Below are 18561 nucleotides of genomic sequence, written 5' to 3'. Positions count from 1 at the left end.
CTCTCCTTCTTTCATAACCACATCTCGTTTTTGAGCAAAATTACTTACCTTGAGACTGAGGGCACCCCACGAGAACCTGGCTTCCTTGGCATCTATATAATACGCAGAAGGATCTGGTTAGTGACAGAACACTGCGTCCAGTGCATCAGACTTGGCCTTTACTAACTTCTGGCTATTAAAAAAATTATATCCATCATCAGAGCCAGGAGATGTGCCCCAAAGTGGGGGGGGGAACTCCAAGTGTGCCACAGGCTGGGACAACACTCCCTACTGAGTCACAGGAGCAGTGAGTAGCTAACCTCTTGAGGGAACAGCCTAAAGAGACACCACTGGAAAAATGAGGGCACGTTGGTTAAAGTAGAAGAATGGCCAAGTATGACTATTGGGAATTGGGAACAATTTTATGAAGGTTGGTTCCACAGGCTATGTCAGACTCTTGGCCACTGTTAGAGAAGAATGAATCTGCCTTAACTGTATTTACACAAAGCCAAAACCAAATCCAAAGCCCATGTCTGAACATGGGGTGGCCAGAGCCAAAAAAGGGAGGTGGAAGGGAGGAGTAGGGCTGCTGCAAGGATAGTGGCTTCAGAGTTGGTGGTGGAGGGAAGGAACATGAATCAGGAGGATGGTGAAAAGAGGGGGTAACATTATAGATGGAATCAGCTCTAATTTGAAAAGATACATGCACCCCAATGTTCATAGCAGCATTATTTACAATAGCCAAGACATGGAAACAACCTAAGTGTCCATCAACAGATGACTGGATAAAGAAGATGTGGTACACACACACACACACACACACACACACACACACACACTGGAATACTACTCAGACATGAAAAAGAATGAAATTTTGCCATTTGCAACAACATGGATGGACTGGGAGGACATTATGCTAAGTGAAATAAGTCAGACAGAGAAAGACAAATACTGTATGATGTCACTTATATGTGAGATCTGAAAAATACTACAAACTAGTGAATATAATAAAAAAGAAGAAGACTCACAGATATAGAGAACAAACTAGTGGTGACCAGTGGGGTGAGGAAGGGGGGAGGGGCAAAAAACAGGTAGGAGATAAAGAGATACAAACTATTAGGTATAAAATAAGCTACAAGTATATATTGCACAACATGGGGAATATAGCCAATATTTTATAATAACGATAAATGGAGTATAACTTTAAAAAATTGTAAACCACTATATTGTACACCTGTAACATAATATTACAGTACGTCAACTATACTTCAGTTCAAAAAAATGTGATATCATGTCTCTGACAATGCAAGCATATTTATGGGCAGTCTTCCCAGCTGGACATAGAGAAAATCTTTCCATAGCATCATACTGAGATTCGAGAACAATTGACTAGAATCCATTATTCTGGTGAGCCTAGACAACTACTTTTGGTCTGGTTAGGCAGTGGTGATCCATGTAGTCAGAGAAGAACAGTCACTGGGGGACAAAAGGTCCCTTAATCTCTACCCTAGACTCTCCCTGGGACATTGTCCCCAACCCCTACCCACTGCAGCACAGCAATCGATGCTACCAAGCCCTTGAACAGTCATGGCCAAGGCGGGAGCCATTGTTATTCCCCATTCATCTGGATTCATGTGAACACTGCAAATACACCATCCTACACTGAGTGAAGGTGGCACCAAGGGAAATGATCTCCTCTTCCCACAGGGACAACCAGGAGTTCAGCCAGGCTTCTCCAATCTAACCGGGGAAGGAGCAATGTGGGACTCACATACAATGAGTACTTTCAAAGCTAATACTGCAATGCATTTCCTTAAAACATTTTCCCCCAAAATGTTAGTTATTAGGTTATGCTATGGTCTAATCTCTTGTTAAAATTTAAACCAGTCAAACCCAAAATGGGTTTGAATTTTGAAAAATATTTACAGATCTTAATGAAGACAAGCCAAAATTTTCCCAGAGTTATTTGGTTGTTTATTTTTTTAAGTATCTCTTGGCAACACATATGAAGTTGCAAGGAAATTTTAGTTAGAAACATCTGAAAACTTCCATTTCCAGTAAACACTGACAGCAAGCAACTTCAAAGGCTCTGCCACCTAATCACTGAGCAAACAGTACATGTGTGGACACTTTAGAGTCGGCAGAAAACGCTTTCTAATATTTAGAGCTCCCTAGAGATAACATTGCTTGTTAAGTGGTGAGATCCCTGCCACGGGAGGTGTTCAAGGAGTGTTTGGGCAACCACTTGGCAGGACTACTGTAGAGGACAACCAATCACTAAAGATTCAAGATTGACCTGGATGACCTTGAAGAGACAGTGGGAATTGAGTTGAGCTGGAATGTCTAGAAGGTGATGAATTTCTTTCTTTGTAGCTCTACATTCTGGAATCCCTGAAGCTCAATGAAGTTGTCTATCCCTGCCAAAGTTGCTGATGCCTAATGCACTTCTCCACCCCAGATGCAGCAAGAGTGCCCTATAGGCCTACTGGTGTTGCCCTCTGGGAGTGCACAGGTGTAGTCAACCCAGTTGTTCACCTACCCAATAGATGTTCCTCCCTTCTTCCTTGCTGAAAATCCACTAATTTGTTCAGGGTAGTGTTCATCCTCCTCTCTGTAGCCACGTCTTTCAGGTAAGACTGGCCTCTGCCCAGGGCATGAATCTTGGTTAGCCTTTATACTCAACAGCTCAGGGCATGTGAGCTGACTCTGGGCAATGAGTCATGAAGGGATGTCTGCTGGACGAGGGTATTAGCTCTTCACAGGAGACTTGAGAATAAAAAAAGAGTCTCATTGCTACCAGCAGGAAGTTGCGTGTGAAGATGTATTATTACTACAACTGTGACAGCCATCTTTTTTTATTCAGCTTTATTGAAGTTTTACAACCATCTTTCAACCATGAGCAAAGCTATCCAACATGCTGAAGTGGGCAAAGTTGAAAGATGGAAAGGCTCTGGATCCTTCATAATAACGTTGAGACGTAACCATCCCTGGAGCTTCCGTGCATCGCGGTGTCTTGTTATGTGAGATGATAAATCCCTTGTTGTTTAAATCATTTTGAGTTGGATTTATCCTTACTTGTAGCCACGAGCGTCTTAACTAATACCGCAGTCTTCGATCGGATCTTGTCCTCTCAATGTCTTATAGAGATGTGGCGAAACCACTCCTTTAATCCACGTGGTCTGGGCCAGAAGATTACAAGAAAGACAGACAAGGGGATTACTCAGAATCACCCGTTCACTCCAATACTGGTCTTCCAAGACCACTTTGGTTTCTTTGGGGAGCTACAGACGGGAATTTGATCCTGGGAAACACTTCTGCATAGCTTTCTCCTTTCTCCCTGTCAACTCTGGAATCAGAGGAGCTGGTGCAGCTTCATTATGTGACCCGGAGAGAAAAACCTTTCTTTACAAAGGAGATGGCAACTCCCCAGGAACTCAGAGTCTGGCGGGAAATGGGGGAGAACGGTGGAGAGAGGTGGGGTGGGGATGGGTAATCAAGAGGCTGGAGAGGTGCTCGCCTGAGTGTCCTGCTTGCCTGCCTCCTGGGTAAAAGGCCTAGTGTGTGAAATTCTCCTCTAGGGGCTCTGGTAGAGAAGAGTAGAAAGAGGTATTTTAGGGATGGAGAACCGTGAAAGGTCAGGGTGGAGGGGTAAAGGGACCCTTCGGAGCTTCTCCTGTTTTGAACCCTCAAATCAGAATATGTCATCACTAGAGAGTTAGAATATTTTCTTGCGAGCAAGAAGCAGGCTTCACACTCCCATCTGCTCATTTTCTAGAAAACCTCAGCCTAAGGCTTTCATCTAAATGCAGCTTTCCTGTTATCACTCGGCAATGGTCGGTGTCCAGGCTAGCTCCATTCTAAATGTGGACAGTGCGCAGCCCACAGAGAGGGTGCCAAGAGGGCAGATGTGGCCAAGATCTTAGAGTCCCTGCAGCTGGAGCCCCTTCCTGTCCAGGCCCCAACCTGTCTCCCAGCTCCTGAAGTCTAAAAGAGAAAAGCCCAGCAAGAAGTCGAGCTTTGCGGTTTTCAAACTGTGATCACCCAAGGGGCAAAATGACACAAGCCCCCTGGGATGGCAGGAGGCAAGCAGGCAGGGATTCTCCTTAATGTGATGGATATTTGGCCCGTTCATCCCCCTAGCTGGCCGTCTAATGCTTGGAGAGGTTTCCCCACTCCCTTGCAATCCCAGGCCCCTGTAGGACGGTGTCTGGGGAACCAGAGTCCAGGGATCCTTCTCTGTGTTTCTCTGCAGAGCCAGGAGGCCAGAGCAGAAGGGTGTGGCCAAAGATGCCTTGGAGCTCTGGAGGGCCTGTGTGGGCAGAGGCATGCAGGCGAGCTGGAAGCAGTGCCCAAAGAAATGGAGAAGATGTGTGCGTGTGGATGGCTGGCATGCAAGGGTGTGATGGGCTGGGAGGCCGGGAGGAGCACTTTTAATGTGTCTGACTGCATTCTGAGTCTGGACGTCCAAAAAGTACTCCTTGGGTAGAACTGGGTTGTCTTCACCAGTAAGTTCCAAGTCAAGATCGTTTGGAAGAGGCTAGAGTGTACAGGGTTATGAAGGGAGCTGAGCGCTTTAGGCTGTAGAGCAGTGTTGAGCATGTAGTCAAGCCCAAGGACAACCCCATACTTAGTTCATCTTCTTTATACACCCTGGGCATCGGGTCAAGTCCTATTCAATAGTTTGCATTAGATTGTGCCCCCCTTGAATTTTCAATTGCCTTGCCTGGTTTTTGAGAGCTTCGTATTGACCCCCCCCCCTTCCCTAGTCCCATACTAGCAAACGCATCACCTCTGCATTTTACACACATTTCCTTTCTGCTGCCTCACTACGCATACCTATCACACTACCATCCCCAGACCAGTTAGTCCCATGTCCCTGTTTCTCCCCAGTGGCTTCCTGACGGTAAGGACCCCATCTGACTGACATCCTCCCTCTCATCCTCCCGTGCACAAACCAAGGCCAGACGTGTCATAGATCAGATTACTGCCCCAAATCCCATGTGATTTTGGAGGCCCACATATTCAGAGCCATTAGAGACCTCTGCTCACCAATAGCTGGCCTCTCTAGGTATTTCATCTTTGGAGTCTGTTTCAATATGACAAGGACTTGCAAATTCGTTTGCTTGTACACTTCTCCAAAAGGGAACTTAGCAGACAAATCACACAATGTGAGGCACATAAGGATCCAGCCAGCCCTGACTTGTGTGGAGGCCAGTGGCCCAAGGGGCAAGTTGAAGAACACCAGTCTCTCACAGCCACCTCAGACGATGCCTTCCTCCCCCATACCACTCTGATCCACCTCTTGGATCCAGGGGTTTTGTTCATCATCACCGTACAGCATCTTTGGTTTATCCAGTTACATAACTCACTACTCATTGAGTAAGGGAAGAAACCCTCTTTGTTCAAAATGGACCATTTACACATTCTAAGAAGGCAGTTTGCTAAACTTTAGCTCTAGAAATTCACCCTTCCCACAACTCCCGATTCTAGAGGTGTGATTCACATTGCCTCTCAGCGCCTCTCCTCAGACTAGTGAGGCCATCACTTGCCTTTCATTTGGAGGCAGAGTCCTCAGTCCCTGCTGATCTTAAATTACATCTCTCTGGACCTTGTAACAAGGTCTGAATACCTCTAGTCAAGGACCTTTCCAAATTTTTCTAGCACATACTGTCTGATGGGCATGCTAGGACATACGTTCAGGAAACAACCAACAAAATCTCCAGGGTTCTCTCCCCTCCGCCCCCTTGTCTGAGGTAGGAAATGGCAAGTCAAAATCTCTTGACCCTAAAGCACACATTTTGCCTTCAGATGTTGTCCTTTCTAAGATGAACTAAGACCAGCCCATCAGGAGGAACCTATTGTTACACTCCCCAGGCTAGAGCAGCCCGTTATCTCGGATCTTTGTGTCCAATCTCTGACCCAGGTGTAACTTTCAAGGTGGAATCTTGTCAAGGGCTCTTTAAGAAGCCCAGATATTATTCACTGGGCCCCATTTATCCCATCTATCCTCACAAAGCTCCGGCTGATTAAGCAGGTGTGAATTTTCCCAACGTAAACCATGGTATTCTTCTCAACGGATCAAGGCAGCTGTCCAGGCACCCCCAGAGCCCATTCACACAGGGTCACGTGAGGCTGTCCTGCAGAGGACCAACAGGTTCACTTGACTTAATCCCAGTTCTTTAAGAACCAGCAAGTAGAGACCACAGGGTCCCCTTGCACTATCATCCGAGCTCTTTCTGTTTTGAAATCGGGCTGAGCAAACAGCCACTGCCACTGCGGTAAGAAAACCTCAGCATCATCAACATTTGTCCCCAGGTGGTCCTGCACTCCTCGCCCTGAACTCGGGTCAGCCAAGTCAACCAGTGTCTGCCATGACCCTTACCCTGGCCCTTCCGCCGGACCAGGACAGCTCTACGTGCAGCAAGCCTGACAAGCCCCGCCCCCCTTCCTGATGATTCAGGGAGGTGGAATAAGGGGAAAAGGGTAATCAGAGGAAAAATACCACTTGAGATAAACAGGCTTTTGTGGCAGACCAACCTCGGTTACAGACCTGGTTCTTGCATTTCTTACCTGTCATGACTTGGACAAGTCACCCAGCTTCTTCCAGTCATTTGACACATCTTTAAAATGGAGGGATTTCTACTCTGCCGGATCATGTGAGATCATTGCCGTGGCCCAGCTTTTGTGCCAGGCACACAGGTTCATCCCATCTCGCTGCTCAGTGGAGAGGTTACAGGTGAATTAACGGCAAGGAACTACTTTCCGTTTTACAGTAAACATGCCCAAATAACTGTTCCTTGCTACTGCCAGAACTCGTTCCAAAGTACTCAGAACTCCAACAGGATAACAACAATTTTTCCTTACACTTGAGAGACATGAGAGCAGGGGCACTAAAGACCTTTAAAGGCAAATGTAGTGAAAGAGGGCTGAGATCCTAGTGCGTGTTCAGAAAATCACCCACTGACTATGATTATTTCTTTCTGGCCAACCTGGCACCAACTGCCCATGCCGTGAGTCACCAAGAACAGTGGGTTATAGGCAGCTTGAGGCTGTCGATGGTGATGCAGAGCAAACCCCAGGCAGTGGTAAATCTAAGAAGTTCTATCTGGAATGCATTTTATATGTGCATGTGTGTATATTTTTTTTTCTCGGCAGGAGACTTACCTTCCGAATTATGTTTCCCTTAGGCTATTATTAAAATAGTGTGCATTTCCCAAGCACACACCACTACCAGCAGGGCAGCCCATAAGTGACAGGGTAGAGTCTAACTGGGATTAAGTGTTTGAAAATACACAAGTACACCTGTGTGTAGATATGATTGTGTGTATACACACACAAACACACAGGACTTCCAACTCTGTCTGCTAAGAAACACAAGTGCAGAGAACTTTGATCAAAGTCCAGGGGCTTCCCTGGTGGCGCAGTGGTTGAGAGTCCGCTTGCCGATGCAGGGGACATGGGTTCGTGTCCCGGTCCGGGCAGATCCCACATGCCACGGAGTGGTTGGGCCCGTGAGCCATGGCCGCTGAGCCTGCGCGTCCGGAGCCTGTGCTCCGCAACGGGAGAGGCCACAGCAGTGAGAGGCCCACGTACCGAAAAAAAATAAATAAATAAAGATTAAAAAAAAAAAAGTCCATAAGACCTTTAGAAAAGCATGTTGGGTCAACACACATGTGCTGTTTTTTTCAATTCTTTAACCACACCTGTCACCTTTCATCAGCTTTAACCAGACAGGATTGACACATGAAAACCTTGTTCTTTACAATGATCCTGTATTTTTTTTCAGAATTCCTAACATTTAAGAAATGTCAAGGGCTTCCCTGGTGGCGCAGTGGTTGAGAGTCTGCCTGCCAATGCAGGGGACACGGGTTCGTGCCCCGGTCCGGGAAGATCCCACGTGCCGCGGAGCGGCTGGGCCCGTGAGCCATGGCCGCTGGGCCTGCGCGTCCGGAACCTGTGCTCCACAATGGGAGAGGGGCCACAGCAGTGAGAGGCCCACGTACTGCAAAAAAAAAAAAAAAAAAAAAAAAAGAAATGTCAAAAGTAGAGTAAAATGGGCATTTAATTCCACACATGGACACTCATGCTGAGAAATGGAGTTCTGTAGTTTTTACTGATTAATTCCGAATTTAGAAATCACTTCAAACATTGATGAGTAAAAATTTAATCTTACATGAAAACTGAATGTGGACATTTGCATATCCTTATGATTCCTCTACCGCTGGACAGATAAATCACGCAGTAACCCAGACGATCTAGTTACACATTTTCCTAACACTCTCACCTCCATCCTGTGTGGCAGTTGATGGTGCTTCCAGGCATTTGGGTGTGAGGAAACATTAAGAGTACTTCATTCTATTAAATATGAGTCGATTCCAGGGCACATTTCATTTCTGAACCATTTCCAAGCATTAAGAGTGGTATTAATGTGCTGTGTTCTAAGAGGATCTTCCCAATCACTTTTGCCAATGTCTTCTTCACTGGTGATGATATGGAAATAAAGCGCTAAAAATGAAGCTTAATGAACCACAGACAGCATCCTAATTGTGCACTCCAGGATGATAGCACTACAACGCCAAACTGCTCCCCGTCAATTCCATGTTTGTTTCTTGAAAAATTACCTAGATTAATCTGGGCCAAAATGCATTAAAAATCCAAACTGCGGTAGCACGGAGAAGCCATGCCTTTAGAATAGGAATCCATTATCTTTAGGGACTCCTCCTCAATACTTTTGAAAGTTAACCTAAAAAATATGAGATGATTGAGTATAATATGCTACCTTTCATGTAAAGAGGCAAAAAAGAAAAATCTATTCATATTTGCTTCTATTTGTATAAAGGAACTTTGAGAGAAGATATATTAAACAACTAATAAGTTTATCTAACGTGTGGGAGGTAACTGGGCAGATGGATGCAGGAACAGGACAGAAACTTGCGCTTTGCACCTTTATAGTACATGTTTTGGTTTTTAAACCCTGTCTATATATTACCTACGTAAAAACTAAATTAGACAAGCAAATATTATATGGCATTTGCCTTACTGATGGACTCGAAACTCCTATATTACCAGGTTGTGTTTCAGGTATTTTTCACATATATAAAAAGGATTTTTAGAAGAAAATAATTAGGAGTTTAAAAGTGGAAACTGAATTTTTATAGTATAATGTATCACGGAATGCCGAATTATATTTTTCCCAGTAAGCCCTAAGTTGGAAGAAACTTCTCAGTGCTTTTTTATTTCAAAAAAGAAAGTTGTATTTGGTAGTCTGGTATTTGCTTGAGAGTGAGTGCACACACATACACACACACGTGCACATACGCATGTTCGCGTTCACGCACACACACACACACACACACACAGAGGCTTCCTATAGTAGATACAGTTATTAACATACTACCTTTTAGCTATGCAAATGGACATAGTCTGCCAACACAGAAGGGCAAGTAGAATTTTGTGTAGCACCATCTATACGTATTTTTATTGTGGTTCTGTCATCACGTGATAAATTTTACTTCAAAAATTTAACTGTTAATTTTCGTAAAAAATTACCTGCAAACTATTAGGTTTCTAACACTCAGGAACTAAAGTTCAAAAATTTAAGCCAATTGTTTGTATGGTTTTATCAAAATCATAGGTGCTAATTACTGACTTTTTGAAATGAAGTACAAATCTAAGTGTTGTAAAATGTTGTTTCTTAAGGTACAGATGAGAAATGACTTTGTAAAGCACGAACCCTTCACCTGTTATTAACTGAGGCTTTGGAAAAGCAAGGTCTCCTCACAAAGCTTTTCTTCTACCTCATATGCTGAACTCTTAGGTTTTAAAATATTCAACTTGCCTTTATTCCTCTTTGGGGGAGGGTGTGGGGGTGTGAGCCTGCCAGCTGGTTAGAAGCCAAGAGTTATCCAGTCAGACCTGAGTGGAAAAGTCTAGGATTTGTTTATTTCATATTCAAGTTCAAAAGCAAGAGACAATTTAAATAATAACAGAGTAACAGGGAAAAAAATGCAAAGAAAGAAAACAAATCAGTTAGACTCCAGAAGAACCTTCAAGAATATTTAATTCGGAAAATGTTATTGGTTTCGAGAACTTGACTGAAAGAAAACAGCTGGGCAGAGTTCAAGGTTTTAAATTAAAAAACGATCTAACAAGGTCTATGGGGATAACTCTTTGAGCCACATTTTGGAGACCAGATTCATTTCTACCAAGTAAAAATAATAGCAGTCTAAGCTATAAAGGAAATTCCTCACAACTGAGGTAGTTACTAAGTATCAGCACATTTTCCAAGTTCTCACAAGGCAGCTTAGCTATTTACAATCAATTTTTCCTCATACATAAATGGAGCTCCTTTTCAATTTTATGTCTTCTGTGATTTGTTTAAAAAACAAAAGAACAAAACACTTATACACACCAGCCAGAATATGCCTATTTTATTAACATCATGCTTTAATAAATAACTGGCTACTTCTAATAAAATTAAGCCTCTGTTGACAACAGCCCCCAATATTCCATTTTGTCCATTCTACAGAATTTGGTGTAAAAAGTTGAAGGAAATGTAGACCCTGAGCTATCAAGTAATTATGTTTCAATATAAAAATAGAGAATTACTCTTATAACTGAAGATTAAACAATAACACAAACAACCTCTGTGGGTTTCAGCTTCCGTGGAATTGGCTGGGATCTTAATGGCTGTCTGAAGCAGGAAGAGACTTGCAGAGCGTGATTCTTTCTGAAGACTTCTGGGAACTCTTTTTAACGTGGTTTTGTTACATTCTCATAGCTTTATGGGCTGTCATTTGGTAAGGACTCAAGGAAAGAAAGGGCTCCAAAGGGGCCAAGGCAGTGCTTACTTACTCTTTGGCCTGGGACAAGAGATAATGGCCTTTGCCCATTCACCTGAGTGGCTAAATGTCACCACTAAGATGTGGTCTTCTCAGCTCTACCTACTCCGACTCCTTCCCCGCCCCCCAACCCGACAAATCCTGACAACACATGCAAAACAATCTGGACACTCAGATCTCCCCAAGTGGGCTACTTGGCTGATAGGGTAGCACACAGCTGTGAACCATGCATGGCAAGACCCTTGCCTTTCCAATCAGACGGGGCTGGGAGAGAAAGACTCAAATAAGACGCCTTAAATCTCTTAAAAAAAAAAAAAAACCTGGGATCCCAAAACAAATGCAAATACACCTGCTCGGACGAAAACTTTGCTTGAGTGTTGATAGTTACTCCCTGAGCCCAGGCTGTACCCCAGTTCTGGCTAGCCCCCAGACAGCTCCCTCTATATGACCAGGGTTGAAATCTGCAACAAGAAGGACCAAATGAGATCGTTGGGATAACAATTCAAGGAAGGTCAAGCGTGGACACAAAGACCAGCAAACAGTGGGCGTGCTAACTTGCCTGGATAAAAAAACCAAACCAAACCAAACCCACCCCCAAACTAAGTGTGAACAGGTGATAACTAGGATATCCTGCATGCCTTATATCTTTCAAGGGAGAATGTGTCAGGAATCTTCTAGATGGACTACACTTTAAGTATAAGCGGCTTCAAGAAATGGACCTGTGATCTTAGCTTATACAATCCAACTCAACCAAAATGGGTAGTCTGCAGTCTCTTCCAGTCACCAGCTATAAATGAAGTATAACCTTCTTCTTGTATTGATGTTTGAATACAACCTGACAAGTGACTCAGAAGCCCCCCTTGCACCTTCACATTCTGTCCTAACTTAATAAAAATTTTAAAAAAGGACCTCCTCTTCTCTCCAGATAAGGCAACTAAAAACAACAGGGATAAATGGCAATTTTACTGCTTGTTGGGCTTTTTCTTTTAATAAGATAACATGATAAATAAAACCTGCTTCTGTACAGCTATTTAATATTTCAGAAATACGTACATGTTACATGCCAAGAAAGGACCCTGGTTTTCTTGTAAGAAACAAGGTGAGACTGTATTGAAGAAGAAAAAAAACCCACAAACAAAACAAAACAAAAAACAAACAAACAGTGATAAAAATCACAAATGCACAACTAACTACAGTTCTGTACCTACACTGTTAGCCACATTTAACATGATTCTGAGGAAGCAGGACCGACCTTACGTACAAGTCCCCTTTTCCCACAAAACTGAATGAAAAAACAAAGTCAGCATCTTTTAAACCAGTGGCCACATAGTAAAAACTGTACATTGTTGTCCATTCATTTAAAAAGCAAAGTCACTAGGATGGTATAAAAGTGATAACTGGTGCCTTTTTAACTTTTTGATGAAGAACACTTTTTCTCTAAGGTTGAGAATTATCTCCATTCTCCCTGCATAACCAGGGACAAGATGCAGAAGACAGCGAGGAGGTAGGGCTGGGCCCCAGCGGGGACCCCAGCGCTGCTGGCTTTATCACTGACACTCTTCCCAGAGTGGTCAGTTGCGTTATACTCAAACTCCGAAGGGCACTGCTGATACTCACATCCACTTCCACTTCCTTCTCCACTGCTTTCATCACCTATTTTTGAGAAAAAAAAAACAATGGAATAGAGATTTCACGCTGCTGCTTCTCATCACAAGGTATACAACAATTTGTCCTTTAGAAGCACAAATGCTTACTGATATCAAAGAAGTCCACATCATTCCCATTATAAGCATTCTTCATTTTACTGGTCATAACTCGAAGAGCCATGATTTGACGAAGGATAAGTATGTCCGGTTTGCTGGTGTCAACCTGGACCTCCGGATTATTGCCCTGGTTGGCTAATCCATTTCCTGTCACTGCAAACAGGTACCTGCAATGAGGAATGACCCCATTCACATGATCAGTAAAACAAAAAGTTACAGAAGATAGTCAAAGATTCTTGCCTAGGCTCTAGTATTTTCCACTGAGTGCAATGAAATGCAAGTGCTTGCCTTTCGAATAACTCAAATCTCTCCTTTTCCTGGGTATACATTATGTTTCTCCAATCTGACTGTGACCTTTTTGAAAACTACCCATTTCGGGGAGGTTGGTGGGTCAGAGTGAAGTAGGTACTTGTCTAACTTACTGAGTATGTAGGGGAGGGACACAGAGCATCATCAAGTAAGAGAATGAGACCTTCGGAGAACTGGTACTTTATGAGGCCAGGCCATCGAGCACAGGACCACAGGTATAAAACATTAAAAATAATGACACTATTAAAACAGCTCAATCCCTCATTGCAGCTGTAACACCAGCTTATAACCACTGTCACAAACCTTTGCCCCAGAACTCTTTGCAAGTAGCTGGGGGCCTTCCCGACACTTCTTCAGCAGAGCCAATTCCTAAGAATGTCTAGAAGCCTTCCATGTTGTTGCCACCTACTTGTGAAATGCTTCATGCTGCCTCGACTAAACAACTGAGCAAACCTTCTCTGAAAGGTCTCCGGGCATCTAGGAAGGGAGAGCTTGCACACCTGTTCGAGGGAGGCTAACCTGCTTTTGCCTTTTCCATTCCAGCAGTCATCCTCATTGCCGTTCCCTGCAGCCATCCTCTCATCGTTGCACACGTTACCAGGAAGAGAGGACCAGAACTTCTTGGCCTGTTTCAGTTTCTCCTTGACATCAGTAACCTCATTAAGAGAGAGAGAGAAAAAGAGACCTCTGTAAAACCCCAAAACCACCTGCACATGTGCCTTTTTCATCAAAGTATCTCCAGAGTCTCTCTGTAATCAGAAGAGAAAAATGCAGATCACACTGATACGTAAAAGAATTAACAGGTGGGGCCTCCCTGGTGGCGCAAGTGGTTGAGAGTCCGCCTGCCGATGCAGGGGATACGGGTTCGTGCCCCGGTCTGGGAGGATCCCATATGCCGCGGAGCGGCTGGGCCCGTGAGCCATGGCCGCTGAGCCTGCGCGTCCGGAGCCTGCGCGTCCGGAGCCTGTGCTCCGCAACGGGGGAGGCCACAACAGTGAGAGGCCCGCATACCGCAAAAAAAAAAAAAAAAGAATTAACAGGTGAAATAGAAGCTCTGTGAAAAAAATGTTGCCTAGTGCCTAGATCCACCGTCCATTCTCACTCTACATTAGGACCGCCATCTGAGGCCCACCGGCTCTCACACCCCAGAGATACACTGATAAGACACAGTCTCTTCTCGCGGGCTTTTATAACTCAGGATCCAGCCTATGTGTTACTACCCACACTGTGAAACAAAAGGCAGGTGTTCAGATATGCCTCAGCGCACCCCACTTGTTAGCCTACGGATGAAATTTCTGAGCTAGGGAATCAAAGAGGCAGATTCACTGACATCCCTGTGCAAGTTTCTGGAAAACTTTCACTTGAAAAGACCCAACAGTTGGAAGCGTCCCAAATAAAGATGCATTTTGAGCAAATGTTTTCAGTTCTTTGTCATTAAACATGGCCATTCCTGCCAAACTGCTCACCAGTCGGTCCAAACTAGTGCCAGCTGCTGTGGTTGGGCGCTCCTCGGGGTGAAAGGGTCTGAAGCGGGCACTGAAGGCACTTTCAGAGATGGAACGGGAAATCCGACCAGCTGGGAGAGGCTTAGGGGGTCCACATCCCTGGAAAACCTGTATTGGCATAAGTGTGGTCACGTGATGGAAGTGACATCGCAGGCTGGAGCGATGCCTTCCTCTCCTTTGCAGGACCCGGCCTTCCTTACCTTCTGAGACACCTGCACGCTGTTCTCCTGCATGTTCATAATAGCATCCGAAATCTTCACATCGATGGGATCCATGACCGATTCAATGTTGAAAGGACCCTCTAACCTCTCGGCCACCATCAGCATTGCATCTAACATGAGGTTTGGGGCAGAACAATACAGCATACAAAGGAAATCATTAGCTTGGCCTTGAGTGATCAGTCTGATTATTTTACTGTCTTTGTTTCCCTTGGGGGATGGTGCTGGGGGGGGCGGGAGGCAGGGAGAGGCATGATCATCATTAATTCATGCTTTTAGATCTATTTCTATGACACAGAACTTCATTCAGTCAGCATGTACCACTAGCTCCCTAGAGTGTGAAGTGACCAGATGAAGGCTTTATTCCACAGCAAGGAAACCCAATCGGGAACCTTCTAACACACTGATTATTCATCCCTCCATGTGTCAGTGACTGTCGTTGTACGGCTCTGAGCTAGCTCCCAGCTGACAAACCTAAGGCTGGAAGCAGAATAACATGCCAGTTCTCCCAGAGACCTCCACGTTTCTTGTCATTTCATGTTCCATTTACAAGAGTCAAAAACATAAATCAGTTCGCATCCTGGCACACCAATTCTTTTCTTTCTTTTTTTTTTTTGCGATATGCGGGCCTCTCACTGCTGTGGCCTCTCCCGTTGCGGAGCACAGGCTCTGGACGCACAGGCTCAGCGGCCATGGCTCACGGGCCCAGCCACTCCACGGCATGTGGGATCTTCCCAGACCGGGGCACGAACCCGTGTCCCCTGCATCGGCAGGCAGACTCTCAACCACTGCGCCACCAGGGAAGCCCTGTACCTCTTTTTATTCAAATGAAAAGACAACCCAAGACAGGGCACAAAATCCATGTGTTCACAATATGAGTCTTCACTAATTACTCTGGAAACCACTTTTACATTTTGGAGGAGTCTAGAATTTTTTAGGACACATTGAATCTCTTAAATGAAAAGCACTGTTTGGGTTTTCTTGTCATCCATGGTTCTTGGGATTATGTGATTTAGTATTTTTCCCTGATACTTATTGTGTAAAATTAGAAGAAATTGGAAAGGTAATCTCCAAATGAGAAAAAGGATGCCTCGTTCATGACAAGCAGTGAACTTTTAAACTTGTTCTTTCCCCTTAAAGGAGAGTTAGGCTCACATTCTTCACAGCCTTCAGGTAGTCCAAGGACAGCTGCCAGAAAGAAGGGCGAGTTTCTAGAAGATGGTGTGTCTCTCTCAAAGTGCAGGCCACAGCTGAACTTCTACCTAAGCTCGCTGATGGAAAGGAGTTCTGGCATCAGCAGATCAGTGAACCCAAATCTGGTCAGCGACCTTTCACCTTCCCCCGAGAACAAATGCAACCCAACATTTTAAAGCACGGGCTCACTTCTTTCAACTACAGTTCTGATGTCACAAACCACGGATAGATGTCCGTGCAATGCAATTTTTTTTGAAAGTCATAACAAATGAAGTTTCAGGTTGCATTGTGGTAAGCGCCAATAAACGGACACTTCCAACCTCTAAGGAAAGGCTGCCAGCATGAATATACCATTGTGCTCGAGGAGAGGAAAAATGTGTTTGATGTGCTAGCAAAAGGGGACTTTTGTAAACAAGTGGAGCACAACCTAAACGTGTTCATCATTGTCGAAGCATCAGGGCTGCCACGTCCAGAGAGCACGTGCCTTCGGAGCCAAGAAGGAGTTGCTGGCTCCAGAGAAAAATATTATGAAGGGACAGACCATAAACATCTCAAACACAGAGGTTTCAACAGGAAGGAAACGGCGCACCTCGTCACTACTTATTTCCCTAGTGGGAAGGAAAGGCCAGATCGTGAACGTGTTCGTGTGTTTGTGAAAGGGAGCATAAACCCCAATTCTTCTGGCTGTTTGGTGTCTTTGTCAACTCCAGGCCAGCCGGCCGTGCACAAGGGCCTGGGAAGGGAGAGGGGCCAGGTCCTTGTCGCGGCGGTGCTGTGGCGTTGCGTGTCCCGCGACTGAAGAATGCGAGTGAGGCTGTGGTCTGCCTGGAGGCTGCAGCCCGGGAGCCAAAGCTACCCCTCAGCCCCAGGTCAAGTCCTGCCTGGCTATCCACTGGGCACCTCCATAGAAGTGGACGACCCTGATGAGAAGCCCCAAGGCGAGTCCCACGATGGCTGGTCCGGTGTTGCTGCTTCTGATGGATCTAGGCTGCAGGTCTCCCTTTGCGGGGTATCTGACTGGCTCCTGCCTCTTGCCAGGAACTGGCTGACATCTCAGCCGGCAATCCCGACCCCCTCATACTAAATTCCCAGTGGCAGCAGACATGTGACATTCATAAGGGTGGCTAGGAGTCAAATGAATGTTACCACGACGGCAGTATGTGACGGAGAGCAAGTTGCACCTACCCGTAATTTATGATTCCCCAGAAACTGACTTTCGTGGTCGTGGTGGTGGTGGGAGTATTTTTCAAAAAGAAGGTTTCCTGTAACCAACCTCTTACGAAGCCAAGTCCAAGGTGTTCTGACTATTCGGATCCACCTTGATAAAGGTGGACAACAGTTTAATAGGTACAGTTCAAGAGAGGGACAGGAAGGCTCGGCAGCAAGAAGGCAGAGCTGGAAAACTCATCCTTAGTCTCTTCAAAGGGTCTAGTCCAACTGCAGGATTTTAGTGCTCAGGACACTCCCCCCGCCACCCGGGCAACAAAGCAGCCCCTTCTCACTAGGGAAAGCGATTCCTCTTGCACTGTGCCACCGATAATCAGAAACCCAATCTTCAGCCTCGCGACCTGACTGGATGAACAAAAGGCAGTTTCCTGACTTAACCCCAACATCTGATTTAAAGAAGTGGGGGGGAAAAAGCCCTTGCCCATTCATTAACTGCAGTCATGTTAAGGGGGGAAAATTCCTTGCAAAGAAAAAAGAAAAAGAACTTATGGCAAAGGTATGTAAATTGGGACTGAATTCTATAACCACAAAGCAAATTAATTAAACCCTTGTGAAAATCCACGAAAAAGCACTGGAGATTAACAATGTCTATTACTCCTGGCCTTTTATATCAGCTTATTAGAAATAAATAATAAAACACCCATTAAAATGAAGTTTAGATATAATTATATTCTTCCACCCTCCAGAAAGTATCATTTAAAATAACTGCAGAAAATTGATTCTGAAATCCTACCAATTTCCACTTGGGTTGAATTTTTGTTTCATCAAAGATAACAAATGTAATTTGTAAAACACACAGCAAGAATAGGGGCAGCAAGGGAAGTCCTCCTTGATTTAGAGTACCTGGTTGAAGACGTTAATTAAGCAAGCCAAAGTATGGTTTTGATATGGACCTGCAGACTCTTGGAAAAAATATGTAGAAGAATTTGTATTTTAAGACGAGTTTCTGAGTTATAGTTTCTGTCAGACACATTAGAAGAACAGAATAGTGTACTTCATTCCTGATGTGCCTGTAGAAAAGTTACCCAAACTAGATCACTGTCACCAGATATTTTTGCTACTGTATAGCAAATGCTACAGCTCTGCCCAGGGAACTAGTTCATTAGATGTTACAGGGGAAAGCGAAAAGGCAAACCATCTTGTTTTCTAAAAATGAGTTTAGCAAAAGTGAGCTGCAAACTTGACATTTGGGGTGGGGGTGAGAGTGGGATTAAAAAAGAGAGAAAGAAAAAACTTTCAACTTTAGATCTAGAAATGCCATGGGCTTTTATTTCCATGGGAAATATTTTCCAGCAACAATTTCTCCCATGGCTTCTTTCTGGGCATGATGTGCCATTTGTGCGTGTGTGTGTTGGCTGGTCTTATGCCTTCCCTTTCATGGGATTCTGTTTTTCTGTGTGTGGAAGATTTTTTTCAGGTCTTCTAGCTTTGAGCTATTTAGGCTACAATTGTGCTGAAGTGTTTAATATTCACATCTTTTTTTTCCCCCCTTGTGTCAGTGTTCTCAAGAATCTGTTGGAGCCAA

At 44.6% G+C, this 18561-nt stretch overlaps 1 protein-coding gene across 2 annotated transcripts in view; it reads right to left on the bottom strand.

Annotated features, from left to right (window-relative positions):
- Positions 1–10022: 10022 nt before the first annotated feature.
- Positions 10023–18561, bottom strand: part of GPC4 (glypican 4) — a 110176-nt gene continuing 101637 nt past the window's right edge. The window contains exons 5-9 of one of the 2 annotated variants that reach the window (XM_060087445.1): positions 14598–14728; positions 14359–14505; positions 13412–13548; positions 12575–12750; positions 10023–12473 (exon numbers count right to left, since the gene is read on the bottom strand). In XM_060087445.1, coding sequence (XP_059943428.1) covers positions 12271–12473; positions 12575–12750; positions 13412–13548; positions 14359–14505; positions 14598–14728 — 794 coding nt within the window. In that variant the 3' untranslated portion in view covers positions 10023–12270. The remainder of the gene's footprint in view (positions 12474–12574; positions 12751–13411; positions 13549–14358; positions 14506–14597; positions 14729–18561) is intronic. The other variant, XM_060087446.1, reaches the window with a different exon arrangement.

The sequence above is a fragment of the Mesoplodon densirostris genome, chromosome X (genome assembly GCF_025265405.1).
Source record: "Mesoplodon densirostris isolate mMesDen1 chromosome X, mMesDen1 primary haplotype, whole genome shotgun sequence".
Lineage (NCBI taxonomy): Eukaryota > Metazoa > Chordata > Mammalia > Artiodactyla > Ziphiidae > Mesoplodon > Mesoplodon densirostris.
This window is presented reverse-complemented; position numbering and strand designations above follow the sequence as displayed.